Genomic DNA, 13,949 nt, shown 5'->3' with positions numbered 1-13,949 from the left:
CCGTCCCCAGTATCCCGTACACTATTCCCCTTGATTGATGGTCGCGAGAACGGGATTTGAAGTTGTCTTCCTTCGGACTTTTGCGGAGATAGGGCTATGCCTTTCCTGGATTGTCTAGGGTGATCTTCAACGTGCCGCCGCTGCCGACGATCTGTTGATTCTATGCCACGCGCATACGTACTCTGTACCGCTGTTTCAATTCGATTATGGAGTGCTACGTTGGGTATCGAGTGCGAGTCACGCTCTCCCCGGTTTTAGATTGATAGCATTCTTCAGGTAAAATATACGGAGTATTACATAGATGGATTAGATTATAGGATACAGTGAGGTGCAAAAGGTATTCGACGACCCCTACCTTACCGCCTACTATTAGCTAGACCTAATTAGGAAGGAGTTTGTTTCCATTACAACTAATATTTTGTATACCAACTATCTGCCTCTATAACTGCCTCCACCCAGTTATTCTTTGCCTTTACGGCCCATTTTGGTTGTTGATATCCTATGGAAGTAATGGATATGTACGCGTTTCGTGGTTTTTTGCCAGCAGAATAGTAGGCGGTAAGGTAGGGGTGGTCGAATACTTTTTGCATCCCACTGTATATGATCCTGGTGAAGACAAGCGTATTGTGGCAGACCCAGCCCGCGTATGGTGTGCCTTCCCAGTTCGGCCACGATCTCTACGTAGATTAAGGATTCAGCTTCAACCTCGTCTGTATGGTGTTTAATGCCACATCCGCGTCCCTTCTTCACATAGTCTTGCTTTAGCCCTCGACAACATACCATAAACTCGGGGTATAGTTCAGAGAGAAAGCAGAATGGCACTCATTCCGTCTGGTCAGGTGCCTTGGGCAACCAGAAGGAATATCACTAGTATCTTATTCGATCTGTGGACTATCACTCAAAGAACATAGTATGCAGTCCTGCACGTTTTTGGCCGAGAGTGGCGCTGATCATCATATAAACATTGGGCTAGACTGTGGAGTAGAAGCTGTCGATTCAAAGACGCAGCGTCTAGACTAGATAGATTACTGACTGAAGACATACTGGCACTAACTCGTATCTCAGTAGCGCCGAGGTAAAAGTTCTCGGGTTGTCGCTTGGGGGTTTTCCGAGCTGTATTGCATGGACGTTGGACTTGTTTAATTGTTGCAGATTATCTGAACCATCTTGATGACGAGATGCCCCCAAATACCCTGTGATTGGCTTCAACCTGTCCCCGCAACATGGCGCCATGTGATATGGTGCTTGTCATCCACGCCATACACCACACGACAGTCGTTAAGCTTGGTGGTTTCACAAACGTGGCAAGTGACAACAGACGGTGTCACTCACGCCACCATTTCCCTAGTGAGCCACCCGATCCCGCCATGGCAACCACCTCCTCGAAGCTGACTTCGACACGGAACATCCGTCCATCTGCAGTCCCACTTCCCCCGCCGACAGGGTTGATTAACCCCCAGCTGACTAGCTTTTCCCACGCTTCGCGCGCCACATCTCGACCCCAGACACGTCCAGGAGTGACGGTCGCGCCAGATACCGAAGCAGATGTCTTAGCAGATGTCAACAGTCGGACATATTCCGCATATGCTGCGGGGAAGGACAGTGCAAGTGGGGCTAGATTCTGAGGCTGACCGGCTTCGACGCCAGGGTCGTACAGCGCTGTCAGACGGGTCGCGGCCAGCAGGAGCGAGAGCGGAAGAGATGACGGGCTTGCAGAGATAGTTGTGGACGTAGAGAAGGGAAGAGGAGCAGGATCCGGGCACGATAAAGCCTGGTTGCTGAAGGTCTTGGGTGTCGGGATTTCGAATGAGGAGTCGTAAGTGCTGTAGTGCAACTCAGTCATCGCCAGTAGGGCACTTGAGAAGAATTCTTTGACGGATTTTGTCTGATGGTATATCCTCTGCAGATGATGGTTGAACGATTCGTCGGCCCAGAGTGCCTATTAGATGTGAGTTAGTGTCTTCTGACACGCGGACTCAACCCAGAAAAGAGTATACCTGTAGATATGTCCTCCACCCCTCCAATAGTGTGTTTCCCTTCCCGGGTGCGACACCGTCAAAAAAGCATTGCTTCTCATTGTCCTCCAAGTTCAACGCCGCAAAACAGATTCCCGAGAAAGTTTCGAAGCTTCTGGGAAGTGGAACGTAGACATATCGATGACTGAACCGACTCTTGACACGCTTTTCCAACATCTCGGTCACATCGACTTTCGTGGTAAGTCCCAGCACAGCTATTGGAGCTTTGCGAGCTTGTGCGATGTCAAATAAATTGTAGAGCAAGGTCTGTCGGGGATGAGTCGCGAACAGGTCAAATTCATCAAGAATGATGATGATGGACTTGGCCGCCGTGACGGCCTTCGGGTTTCCAGAAGGACCGAACAATTCCTCCGGATGAGACAGGAGAGCAAGTAGAGTTGCCATGGTGTCGGCGTAGGTACTGACTTTGCCTGCCTCTTCTTCGGTGTTGGTCTCACGACCGAGTTGGCGCCACATCTCCCGCAGCGCAAGTCGATCGTCTGTGTGTAGGAAGCCGTTGAGTCGAACCACATGAAATTCATTCATGTGCTCTTTCTTCAGCGACGATATTATCGTCTCCACAATGGCGGTTTTGCCGCAGCCACGAGACCCAAGGAGCAGCATTGAGTTACCTTCGCCAGCGGTGACGGTCTGCTCAATGAGCTGACGCACCTTGGTGTATTCATTCTCTAGCCCTTTCAACGGAATGAGCTGCTTTCCATTGAGCTTTTCGAGAAGCACCTTTGTCAGAAGCCGTAGTTCTTCGTTAAGGCCTCCCTGAACCAGCCTCTGGAAGCGTTCTGCATAGTCAGGCAGAGGATCGGACGTAACCATACTGTCGTCTTTCTCGGTCGCATCCTGGTGAGTGATATCTTGCTGTAGTTGCATCGAAACAAGGTCGTCCAATCCATCTTGATAATCCTCTGGGGTCGGAGACTGTAGCGACTGTTCTCGGCTCTCAAGTTGATCTTCTTCTTCATGTTCCTCTGTGGGAGCGTATCTGACGGAAGCTCTCTTAGACCTCGTTCTGGCTAGTCCTCCCTTCTGAGGCTGCGCTGAGTTCTCCTCAGCCTCTTCCGTCCCCGGCACCAATCTACTTCTCCTTGTGCTTCGTAGCGTTCGCTCAGATGGTCCGACAGACGATCTGGTTCTCTTCACTGACGGCGGAGTGTTGAGAACTTCTTCCTCGTATCTCTGCGGTGGCTTCCGTTGACGTCCGCTCGACCGAAGGCCACTCCGTGAAGGAGTCTCCACGTTCGCCGAGTTGTCACCCGCCCCATTCATGGCTGTGCCCTCAACCGCATCTGGCTCAGCCCTTGAGGGTTGTTGTCGAGATGTTTTCGAGGCAGTGGACGATCCGCCCTGCCCTGTCAGTGGCGATGCAACCGAGTGAAGATCCTGACCGTCATCTCGCATTTGAATATCACCATCCTGGTCTGCAGACTGTATGTCGGACAACCTCCTCCTCTTCGCCGCTCGTGGGTTGGTCATTTCGTGATGTCAAGTCTTCGGTAGTGTTTGGAACGGAGGTCAAAATCGAGGGAAGGGAGGGCGAAACTGTTGCGATGTAGGCTACTATCTTTCAGGCATTGGTCGAAGTAAAATATCCTCAAGCGTTGGACAGACATTGAGCTTTGTCCAAGATCAATGGCTGGTGCTGATGCCCATGCGACACATCAAAACCAAGAATAGACCGCTTAGGCGGACAAAGCTTTCGGACGGAATCGCGACCGAATCACCTAGGTGGGCATATCCATATTAGAGGTAAGCAACATAAAAACGGTGAGATACACACCTACGTACGTGGTCAATATTCTGGATTGTACGCACTGTATTATGATGTGGTCAATTGAGTATATCTCAATAGATCTCAAATCCTCTTGCCGCGACGACAACCATGATATCGTGGTTTAGGTAAAACGCGTGACGCGAGATCAGGTGAATCTCTCTGTGCCACAGGAGTATTGAATGCCAAACCATCTTGAGCAAAAACATTATTCTAGGAGAAAACCCGACATTGTTAGAGCTATTATGATTAACCCAACCTTTCAGATGATTTCAAATTCACCCATCGAGCACCTGAATGATCAAGTTCTCCGAGTATAAACGACATGCATGCTTGGTACATGACACTACAGTGTACACGGGGGGTCCTACGGCGTACTTGGTTGCCATTGAATGACGGACAGCGAAGAAAGTGCATAGGTGCCATAGTTGCTGAGAAGAGTAAGCAGATGTCTGTGATATATATCCCAATGGTCCTCTCAAGTGACACTCAATGCGTGAGAACCCTTCAAGACCAACTGACTACGACCGCCAACCTCGGCTATCCACCATCCCCCTCGTCTGTTGGACATCCAAGCTAGCCTCGTAGCCAGAGAAGACTCTCGTATGAATAAAAGGAATCAGCACAATCTCCTCGCATAATCTCGTTTCTCAGTATAACATTCATCGTCAGGCTTGGAACCATGGCCTCATCATCAATTAAAAGACCATCCAGAAGCCTGGATCAATTCGAGGAGCTCGTCTACGAGTACTCCGCACGGATGGGCCAACATGATCAGGAGGTATAGTACGACCCTCACTTCTCAATAACCCCCAGATGGAAGTCTAACCAAGCGTCCAGCACTGGGACTTTGATCCCCGCGCCTGCAATCTCCGCTTCGAATCCGCTACCCGTGGCCCCCCAGCACAAGTCTCATACCTTCTGACCGTAGCACCTAAATTGTGCAACTTCTTGGGTAATCTGCACGGCGGGTGCGCCGCCACGATCATCGATGTCCTCTCCACCGCTATCCTTCTGGGCATCTCGAAACCAGGTTTCTTCTCCCTCGGTGGTGTTAGTCGAAATCTCAAGGTCACTTATCTGCGCCCCGTGCCGGTGAACACGGAGATACGACTGGTATGTCAAGTTATCCATACGGGGCGCCGGTTGGCGCTTTTGCGTGCCGAGATCTCGAGAGCCGATAATGGGGATCTCTGCGTGCTGGGGGAGCATGAGAAGGCTAATACGGACCCGGAGTCCAGCGGGAAGATGTGATGTGCGTTCTGCATTCTGTCCCAGACTTGTATAGATACCTTGTTAGGATTCTGTTCTATCATCGGAATTCCGGTGTGCTAGAGATAGACTGGGGCCATGAAACTTGGATCTGAGGAGAATCAATCTCCTTACTGCGAGACTGAAGTATTATAACCAATTCAATTTCCAGCCTATTGACAGCAATTATGACCAAGAATTTGCCCGCAAGACCCTGCTGAATTCAACCTATACCGGGTGTGCACTACCACAGCCTGTCAAAACGGCCAGAAACAGAGCGAGTGTGCGTTCCAGAATGCTAATGGTTCATGGTGGATGGCAATGGTGAACAGGAATCCAAAAGATATTACTGCCCAATTCAGCAACATCCACAGACGACACTATATTATTGAAGCTTCATGCTGGGCTAAAGAACCCTCACTTCTAGTCCTCCGCAAGTCTCTGGTCCTCCCGAAGACCCTCAACAACTAGCTCTTCGCCTGTGGCCCGCTTGTAAAGGTCCCGCACGTCGTCTGTTTTGACCATTAGCAACTATGACACGGCGGAAATGTTCACTGATGTCATACCTGTTGTCGTCTCAAAGTGGGAGGTAGCATCGTAGCTCTTGGAAATGAAGATGTTGTCCTTCTCGCCGCTCTCCAAAGGTTCGTAGAGAGGAATGGGAGGGCCAAAGAACTTCTCTTCAATCTGGCCCAGACGATCGAATCCGGGCTCCAGCTCCAGGTGGTGGTTGGCATCAGTCTCAGCAATAGTAGAGACAATGGCGATGTAGTAGCCCTTGGGACAGACATTGTGGGCGGATGACACCATGGCAATGTAAATGTCTGATTCTGATCAGTAAAGTCTTGAATCCAACAGACTCCAACTAGGGCCACTCACCGTGCTTCCTTCCAACCTGAGACTGAGGAATAATCAGCTGCAGCGAATCGCTGCCGTCGGTCTTTTCAATGGGGTGCTTCAGGATGCAGATGGCCTTCAAGAGATAGCCAGTGACCCGGACCTTGTTAGGGAAGTAAGATGGGTCCGCGATGATCTTCTTTGTCTTGGTGGTGAACTTCATGGCCTCACTATTGTCCTCGCGATCCTTCATGGTTGCCTTGATTCCAGAGACCTTGCCGCTCTCGTCGTATAGAACCTCGTCGACGCTGGTGTTGAGCATGTAGGTGCCACCGTAAATGGCAGACAGACGAGCAAATCCCTGGGGGAGCTCACCCAGACCATAGAGAGGGTAGATGTATGGGGACTTTCCGTACCGGGCCATGGAATTGACGTACAGTCGAATACGATGGATGGTCTCGACGGCCATGCCAGGTGTTGTGATGTACTCATCAGACGGATAGAGCGCCATGGAGTGACCGACAAAGTCGCGGGTGTTGTCCTCGAGTCCGAACTTGTCATAAACCTCCTTCATTGTGCACTGAGCGACGTTCAGACCTGAGCCCTTCACATTAGCAATTGAAATAAATGCTACATCGCAGAGACAAACCCTGGTGAGTAGAGGGGTCGTCTTCCTTGAATTCACCAACCCACTCCAGGAACTTCTTAGCTCTTCTCTTCTCGAACATGCCCATGAGGGATGAACGTAGAGCTTCACCAGCATCCGATGGCACCTTGGCCACAGTAGCTTTGGGGCCCTTTCCTTGCTGGACATAGCTGCCAGCAATCTGTTTGAATTCAAGGTATCTCGTCACGTCCGTAGAAACCAAAATATTTGTGAGTTCACCGTTTGCCATCAGCAGCTTTGGGACCAGATCAATATTCCAATCGTTGACTCGTCCATACTTCTTCCAGGGTTCTTCGCCGGGGCGGACATTGCCGTATTTCTTGAATAGCTGCAGGACAAACAAGACATCAGCAGATGTTAAAATGAACTAACTGAGCGATGACTTGCAGTTTCAATGTTCACGGAAGCAGCTTCTCTAAAATTTGTGTCAGTATGATGGGACGTGGATGATCGGATAGCTACCCCAGTTCTTACCCTCCGTAGTGATCGTTGCGATCAATGTGGAGCACCTTGTTACCCTTGACACTGAGAACACTGCACACAATATCAACAAGCTATTCTTTAGGCCCAGAAGATGAATCTTATCAAAGTCCGTACCCAGAAAGCACACATTCCGTCAACCCTGCGAGGGGCGTTAGCACTACAGCTGTCAAACGGCGGGGTAATACATACCAGTGCCGAGCACCACAACATCATACTCGGGGGCGATCTCTTCCATGATGAATGGTCGGAAGGGGTGCAAAACAATAACAGTAAAATAAGCAAGGAGGAGTGGAAATCGCGTGAGATTGAGAGAAGATAAATTTGAAGAGAGAAAGGATACGGAGACACTGAATGTTGCGGTGAGTTTGTAGTTAGCAGATAGTTTAGTCGTGGTGGTCGAGGAGCTAGTGTGCTGGAAAGCCCCCGCGGATCATCAACGAAGGACCAGCAGATGGGATTGGGCCCACAAGGGGGTGAGGATAAGTACGCCGCTCGCTGTCTTCATATTAAATGAGCTTGGAATATGAGACCCACGACTATTGAAAATTTAATTGATGATTGATCAAATTACATAGAATACTGACCTCCTGAGTCCTGAGTATCCCCCTTTTCAACAGCGCCCAAACTTCAAGCCATAACAACTTAAAATAACCTACCTACAGACGCCCGGGACCTGAACTATTGGCGCTACGGAAATTGGCACTGTGCTAACGCAAACATTCGTTTAAGTGGACTAGATGGCAAGTACAAATGTTTGCTTGGATGTTTATTAATTGATGGCCTGAGAAAATATACAAAGACCTTTTCGCAACCCAAGGAATAAACAAAGACCGATTTATAGAAAACAGTACAACTCTCCGATATAGTACATGTGGGATGTCCCTGATGTGCAAACCATGTCCAGACAACATGAAGTTATTGCATGAGCTGCTGCCAGTTATTACTACCTACTCCTGATTCTCCTCGTCTTGTGGGCGATATCCGTTCTTGTAAAGTCGCTTCGCATCTTCCCAAGCGTACCACCTTTCGCGCAGAACGTGTTTGATGCCATTCTGTGTAACGCGGATCTATCATCAAGATTAGCGAGACGTGCTCCGAAGAATGATATTTAGCGCATCAGCACAGGTGGATCCAATCCATTGAGCACCCAGTAGATCCAGAGCCAATTTGCAGGCAAGAAGAAAATATGAAGGTCTGTTCTCGGAAAGGAATGAGAAACTCACGGTTCTATCTCTTTCACTAGCTTCCCATTCTCCGTAACCCGCCTTCAAACGCTGTCTCTCGAGGTTGGACGTAGCTATGCGATTACGCTCCTTGACACAGACCCACCAGAGACAGTGAAGGTCTTCCCACGACTTCTCCCGAAGTTCTTGGATGGACCAGGAACGGCCTAGTTGATGAGCCAACAATTAGCAAAACCTATGTCGACCAGGAATAAAGGTGAGAACCAGGTGGGTGAATACGAACCGTGAGCAATATCATATTCTGGCGTGCTCAGTGCCGACCTATCTCTGGGGAAGAACCCCCAGAGTCCGTGATCCGGGGTCGCTTCACGCTTCTCGAGCGCCGCGGGGGAGACAGGCTTCGGCAATGGGTACTTTGACACGCCCAACTTGAATCTGGGGCCTGTACGGTGAATAGCTGAGACACCGCGGGTCTTGTTCAAGTCACGTCCACGACCAGCGACGACGGCGGTCGAGGAAAAAGATGAGCACTGGACCGGGGTTCGGATGGTTCGGATCAAGGAAAAATGGAGCGACGGTGCGAGGTAAGGAGGGGGCAGTTCGACCAGCGGAAGGCCATGGCACTGGCGAGTAAGCCGTGCGACCGACTGGCGATGCATATTGAACGAAGTTGGCTGCCAGTCACTCCTTGAAGGGAGACCCGTAAGATGAGCTTTTTGCGGCGTTGAATTCAAATGCAGGAGTGGACCTCCGCGAAAGAGTCACGTGGTATTAGCCGCCCCGTTGACAGCGAGGAAATATGTGCTACACTCTGTACGACAGTATCTAGTGTCTTAAGCGTACAGGGAATGGATTTTGATTACTATTATATGTAGCATCAATTTAATCCTGAGGTAGCCGGCTTAAAGGTTTAGGTGTTTGTTGATTGGAGTTGATAGCCAGCACCAACCAATTCTCGTATATCACAATTGCTTCCAGCAAGAAATGAGAGGATCTGGAGTCTTCTCATAGCATAGTCAACATATCACACCCTCTTTGCTATCATAGAAATTTAGTAAACTAATCAGTCCATACACCGCCTTTTTTGGTTATCAAAATCTGCAGAAAACCTCTCCGAACTGACAATAAATTAGGCGGTTAGTACTAATGGTCCGTGCGTCCCCTTCAGAAGAAGCGCGCGTTTGTAGCCACTCCACCTTCCAGTAACAGAGAAGTAGTCGCCGCATGAGGACTGAGGTGAAGCAACACTATTGTTTAACTACTCTCTCTAAACTTTCATGATCCCTTGCTCCATTTCCTCTTACACACCTTTCACTACACTGATTACTCCTTGAGGGTCAGACACTATTATGAACAGGCCAGGTGAGTGTGCATTGGTTTCTTTCTCTCTAGAGTTTCTGCTATTTGTGGTCTTGCTCCGCTATAGCAACACCGACTGGTCACTTTGTGCGATGAATCCCTTTCATGTATCAGCTTCTCGGCGTCAGAGATGTAGACCCACGGTGCTTGGTGAAGATGAGAATTTCCTCAGTGATTTTCATGATCCAATTGTCGTCTTCCCACACTACGTCCACCCTCGATCATATTCAAGACTTTGAACGCCATGGACGGACGAGCCATCTGGCTAGCCCTCTGGGCCTGTCTACTAGAGATCGCGCCGTCGCTTTCGATCCACTGTTTTGTTACGTTTGCGCTGATCAACCATTACTTCTCTTCAGGACCCGGCCCACAGCCTCTGAGAGGCATGTCTGGTTTCCCCGCACAGCAACAAGCACAGGCTCGAAACGCGACACTGGCCTCGGCGCGCTTGCCTAACGGAAAACTCGGTGCGAATCCATATTGCTACATCCTGAAGCTGTATGGCATGAATTATTGCTGACCAGGAGTGTCGGCAGGGAGCGGCGCCAACTGGAATTTCAACTTACCTGTTAGCGGGACACCAGGACTACAAGGAAATCAGCAGCGCAACGTTGGAGCTATGGGGACATTTGCGCAAAGCCTTAGTGGGGGATCGCAGCCTGCTACGCCTCTTGATCTCTCGTATGTGTGACTTTCTTTTCCGCCCTCTAGACTGGCCTTCAGTGTTGTCGAATTTGCAGCACAACCTTTTTTCCCTTTTGATTCCTACCACTAACCTTTGTTCCCGCAGAGACTTCCCTTCGCTATCAGGAACGCCTCAGCAATCTCAGACTCCAAACCCAGGGCTAGTGTGGGGTCAGCGTGCCTTGCAGCAGACTCCGCAGAGGCAGCAGCACCCGACATCCCAAGCACCCTCACGCGCCCCTCAGACACAGTCGCATCATCCGCAACAACAATCTCAGCCATCGCACGAAGATGTATTTCCCTCTGGTGCTCAATTCGCAAATCGTTTAGACGACTTTCGAAATGGTGGACAGGGTATCAGTGGTCAATTAGGAGGTTCTGGACAGCCACAGACAGGCAACATTGACGAGTTCCCCCCTCTGGGACGTAACGTCGCTGCGGATCTCGGCCAAGATCGCAGAGAGTCTCTGATGCAAAGTGCTGGACTCGGTAATTTTGGCGGCACAATGCCTTTCACTGGCGCAAACCAGAACCAGTCTGCTCAAAATCGCACCATAATTGGAGGGTCGATCAATGGACAGGATACTTCGAGAATGATGTCGCCTACAAATGCGGGGTCGACAGGTATGTTTATTAATTTTTCCCCGACGGCGAACAGGGTGCTGATCGCTTTCTCAGCCATCGGAACCTCACGCTCACCCGTTAACCAAGGAGCAAATGGAGTTCCTGGATCGGAAAAGGAGGTTAGGAGTCTCTGCAACTCGCGCCCATCCACATTCCTTTGCTAAATTCGGTATGCAGGACTTGAACGTTACTACAATGGCGAATCAGCGTAATTTCACAGAGCAACAGCAGGCGCAGCAACCGCAGGCTGCGGCCGGCGAAGCACAAGATGTCGCTGCAGCTGCGCGAAGCACTGAGCAGCCACCACTTGCTCAGATGAGCGAGCTCGACAGGTTTGGACTCGCAGGCTTGCTCCGGATGATCCACAGTGACAGTCCCGATGTCGCGAGTCTTGCAGTGGGTCAAGATCTGATGACTCTCGGTTTGGATTTGAATCAGCCTGAGTACGTTGTTGCTGTTATTGCACAGAAGCTTTTCCTTTGCTTTACTAACATCTGTGCTTCGAAGGCCCCTTCACACCTCTTTTGCGTCACCTTTCGTTGCATCGATGTCGGCCGTTCCTATGGAACAAAATTTCTCCTTACCTGCATGTTACAGTGTTGCCAATATCCAGCCTCTACAGACCCGTATACCCAGCTTCAGCGATGAGACATTGTTTTACATCTTCTACAGCATGCCTCGTGATATTATGCAAGAGCTAGCTGCAGAAGAGTTGATGGGCCGCAAGTGGAGATATCATAAGATTGAAAGATGCTGGCTTACACGCGACGAGACGTATCCCGGTCCTGTGGATGTTGAACCTCGCGTCAGCGAACGTGGCGTCTATCTGATTTGGGATCCCACTACCTGGAAGAAGATTCGGGTATGTATTCATGGCCCGGTTTTCGAATCCATCCTGGAAAGCTAACCACATGACATCAACAGCGAGAGTTTATTCTTCGCTACGAGGACCTGGACAACAGACTGGATCACGACAGGGGTCTTGCGCGCCCTCTTGGATTTCCTCAACAAGCTTCATGATTTCTGGTGGAATGTTGTATAAGCAACGGCGTTGGGTTGACTACCAAATTTCTCTGATGCGGTTCAGGTGTTGTAGCCGGTGTTCTACTCCCGAGCAGTCAGGTGTTTTCCGGCCTTTTGTGGCTTCTATGGGAACTTGGGATATCTGACATTGATCTCTTTTCATGGTAATTTTGTCAGTGTAGACATTGAAACTATGAAGTGACGCCTTCAATCATTAAAAATCCGGGTCTTGCTCCTTATTATAGTCACTCAATTACAGATGCCATGCCCGGTTACCACATACACGTGGCCCGTGGGTCCCTAGTCATCCTGGACCTTCTCTTGAGTCGAAGCTGCTTAGTTTGTGCTAGGACTTGATGGCCGTTGTGATGAGAGCCACTGCCTCCAGAGGAACCTGTCCACTCGCCCCATAGTTGTCTTGCAGATATTGCCGCAGCACCATTGGAACATCCTTCTCGTGCGACTCTCGCTGTTCCTCAGTCCAGAATTTGGGAAGCAGGTAAGGGATTATCATCATGCAGACTTCGAGGAATTCGTCGATAGGCATGGACGTCTCTTTCGGCACAGGGGTGACTTTGACGTCTCGGAATCCTACCTTCTCCAATTCAGTCTGGATGTAGGATTCTGAGTCCCAGCCGGTACTGTGAAGGGCGAGGAACTCTTTCTGTGTTGGGAATGGGAGATTTCCGGGCATGGTCTCAATGGCGGCTTTCATGATTGGTATCCAGGTGACTATTCGTTGCACTTATAGTCAGTGTTTGCTTTCGAGGGTGAATGTACTCAATGTCACATACATCTCTGCCATGTTGAGGTTGCGAGTATACCTCCGGATGCGAGGATCCTGAAACACTCTAGCATCATTCATTAGACAGGTTCCTTTTATGTCTGACAGGAGGTCAATTACCTTTCAGGGCGGCGTTGGCGTCTGGGAAGCTCTGGAAGCCTAGTTGAAGATCGCGACTGTCAGCATGCCTACATAACTCTGGATCTGAGTGTTTAGTTGGAAAAGCATACCAAAAGAGACAAAAACGTGCGTAGAATGCGCATCTGGAAGCCCAGTGTCTAGCGCATTCACGACCTTCGTTTCAGCATTGACCCATCGTTCATCTTCAAGCCTCTGCTTGGTGTATCCCAACATGCCTTCTGACAGATCACCGCAGGTCAATTTCCAAGATTTCTTTGCTTCATCATCAAGTGTGCGGTTGAGTACGCTGGAGACAGCTCCAATCCCACAGGCATTGTCAAGGATAACCAGCGGCTTCTGGCTGGTATTAGCCACGCCAGAGTAGTCAACCAAGGTCTGAGCATATAGCCCAGTGAGCTTTTCGGTGTACTTGTAGCGGTCAACAAAGTCCTTGGTCTGGAACATATTCTGGATGTAGTGTATCTTTGACATTTTGGTGAAGTTGAAGAGCGAGTATAAGAGATACTACAGAGAGTTTTAAAGATAACAGGAATTAATCTAAAGAGAAGAGACATTCTCCTTCAGACATTCTGGAGCCTTTATAACCCTTCATGATCATAAGGTATAATCTGCTCATCAATAATCTGCTCATCAGCAGATGCGCCAAGGACAAACATGAGGGTTTGTAAGTGTCCGAAATCTCTCCGCGAGAACCTCGGGAGTTGGGAACAGAGCATTCGTGCGCATAACTGGTAACCTGACTCCTAATGTTAAGCAGTAAGAGAATCTATTTGTCATTCACTTGGGGTTGCATCGGTACTGTAGTTAAGGTAGTTTCCCTTACTACATTAGAAAAGGCCTTTGGTAACAAGGCATGCTGAGATCGATAGGAGAAATGAAAAAATACCGCCATTTCTTCCCCTAGAAGATACTTTGAGACCCCTCTAGACTCTGAGAATGGATCAAACAATTGCTATCTTACTAGGAGTAAATAGCACTAATGGCATTAAATGATGAAGGGCTGACTTTGGGTGCGACAACACATAGTTCAAAGGGGTGCGGGAAGATATACAGATGGAATCATCAGAGTGCTGATTATGGGTTGGATGATCAAGATTAGTACAGTAGAACT

The 13,949-nt window shown here is 49.4% G+C and overlaps 6 protein-coding genes across 6 annotated transcripts; 2 read left to right on the top strand and 4 right to left on the bottom strand.

The window, feature by feature from the left end:
• Window positions 1–923: 923 nt before the first annotated feature.
• On the bottom strand, window positions 924–3,860 carry P174DRAFT_382636 (origin recognition complex subunit 4). The gene is made up of 3 exons (XM_024823125.1): window positions 3,815–3,860; window positions 1,998–3,754; window positions 924–1,939 (listed from the first exon to the last, which is right to left on the bottom strand). The coding sequence occupies exons 2-3, from the start codon at window positions 3,504–3,506 to the stop codon at window positions 1,325–1,327; spliced, it is 2,124 nt and encodes a 707-aa protein (XP_024687515.1). The 5' UTR covers window positions 3,507–3,754; window positions 3,815–3,860; the 3' UTR covers window positions 924–1,324.
• Window positions 3,861–4,391: 531 nt separating this feature from the next.
• On the top strand, window positions 4,392–5,211 carry P174DRAFT_33388 (PaaI family thioesterase). The gene is made up of 2 exons (XM_024821677.1): window positions 4,392–4,582; window positions 4,642–5,211. Exons 1-2 carry the CDS (start codon window positions 4,484–4,486, stop codon window positions 5,053–5,055), a joined length of 513 nt encoding a protein of 170 aa, XP_024687514.1. The 5' UTR covers window positions 4,392–4,483; the 3' UTR covers window positions 5,056–5,211.
• Window positions 5,111–7,442, bottom strand: P174DRAFT_437357 (secretory pathway gdp dissociation inhibitor). The gene is made up of 8 exons (XM_024826280.1): window positions 7,229–7,442; window positions 7,154–7,178; window positions 7,031–7,090; window positions 6,944–6,971; window positions 6,539–6,884; window positions 5,932–6,486; window positions 5,619–5,876; window positions 5,111–5,564 (listed from the first exon to the last, which is right to left on the bottom strand). The coding sequence occupies exons 1-8, from the start codon at window positions 7,272–7,274 to the stop codon at window positions 5,476–5,478; spliced, it is 1,407 nt and encodes a 468-aa protein (XP_024687513.1). The 5' UTR covers window positions 7,275–7,442; the 3' UTR covers window positions 5,111–5,475.
• A 523-nt stretch (window positions 7,443–7,965) lies between these two features.
• Window positions 7,966–8,939, bottom strand: mrpl4 (mitochondrial 54S ribosomal protein uL29m). Its single transcript, XM_024826279.1, has 3 exons — window positions 8,507–8,939; window positions 8,263–8,429; window positions 7,966–8,106 (listed from the first exon to the last, which is right to left on the bottom strand). The coding sequence occupies exons 1-3, from the start codon at window positions 8,880–8,882 to the stop codon at window positions 7,987–7,989; spliced, it is 663 nt and encodes a 220-aa protein (XP_024687512.1). The 5' UTR covers window positions 8,883–8,939; the 3' UTR covers window positions 7,966–7,986.
• Window positions 8,940–9,443: 504 nt separating this feature from the next.
• Window positions 9,444–12,119, top strand: P174DRAFT_437355 (NOT2/NOT3/NOT5 family protein). Its single transcript, XM_024826278.1, has 8 exons — window positions 9,444–9,585; window positions 9,942–10,049; window positions 10,119–10,263; window positions 10,373–10,890; window positions 10,945–11,009; window positions 11,068–11,333; window positions 11,398–11,752; window positions 11,815–12,119. The coding sequence occupies exons 1-8, from the start codon at window positions 9,573–9,575 to the stop codon at window positions 11,908–11,910; spliced, it is 1,566 nt and encodes a 521-aa protein (XP_024687511.1). The 5' UTR covers window positions 9,444–9,572; the 3' UTR covers window positions 11,911–12,119.
• gtmA (gliotoxin thiomethyltransferase) lies at window positions 12,065–13,459 on the bottom strand. Its single transcript, XM_024826277.1, has 4 exons — window positions 12,928–13,459; window positions 12,818–12,856; window positions 12,708–12,764; window positions 12,065–12,645 (listed from the first exon to the last, which is right to left on the bottom strand). Exons 1-4 carry the CDS (start codon window positions 13,307–13,309, stop codon window positions 12,260–12,262), a joined length of 864 nt encoding a protein of 287 aa, XP_024687510.1. The 5' UTR covers window positions 13,310–13,459; the 3' UTR covers window positions 12,065–12,259.
• Between the last annotated feature and the right edge of the window lie 490 nt (window positions 13,460–13,949).

This window comes from Aspergillus novofumigatus (genome assembly GCF_002847465.1).
Source record: "Aspergillus novofumigatus IBT 16806 chromosome Unknown P174scaffold_1, whole genome shotgun sequence".
Lineage (NCBI taxonomy): Eukaryota > Fungi > Ascomycota > Eurotiomycetes > Eurotiales > Aspergillaceae > Aspergillus > Aspergillus novofumigatus.
This window is presented reverse-complemented; position numbering and strand designations above follow the sequence as displayed.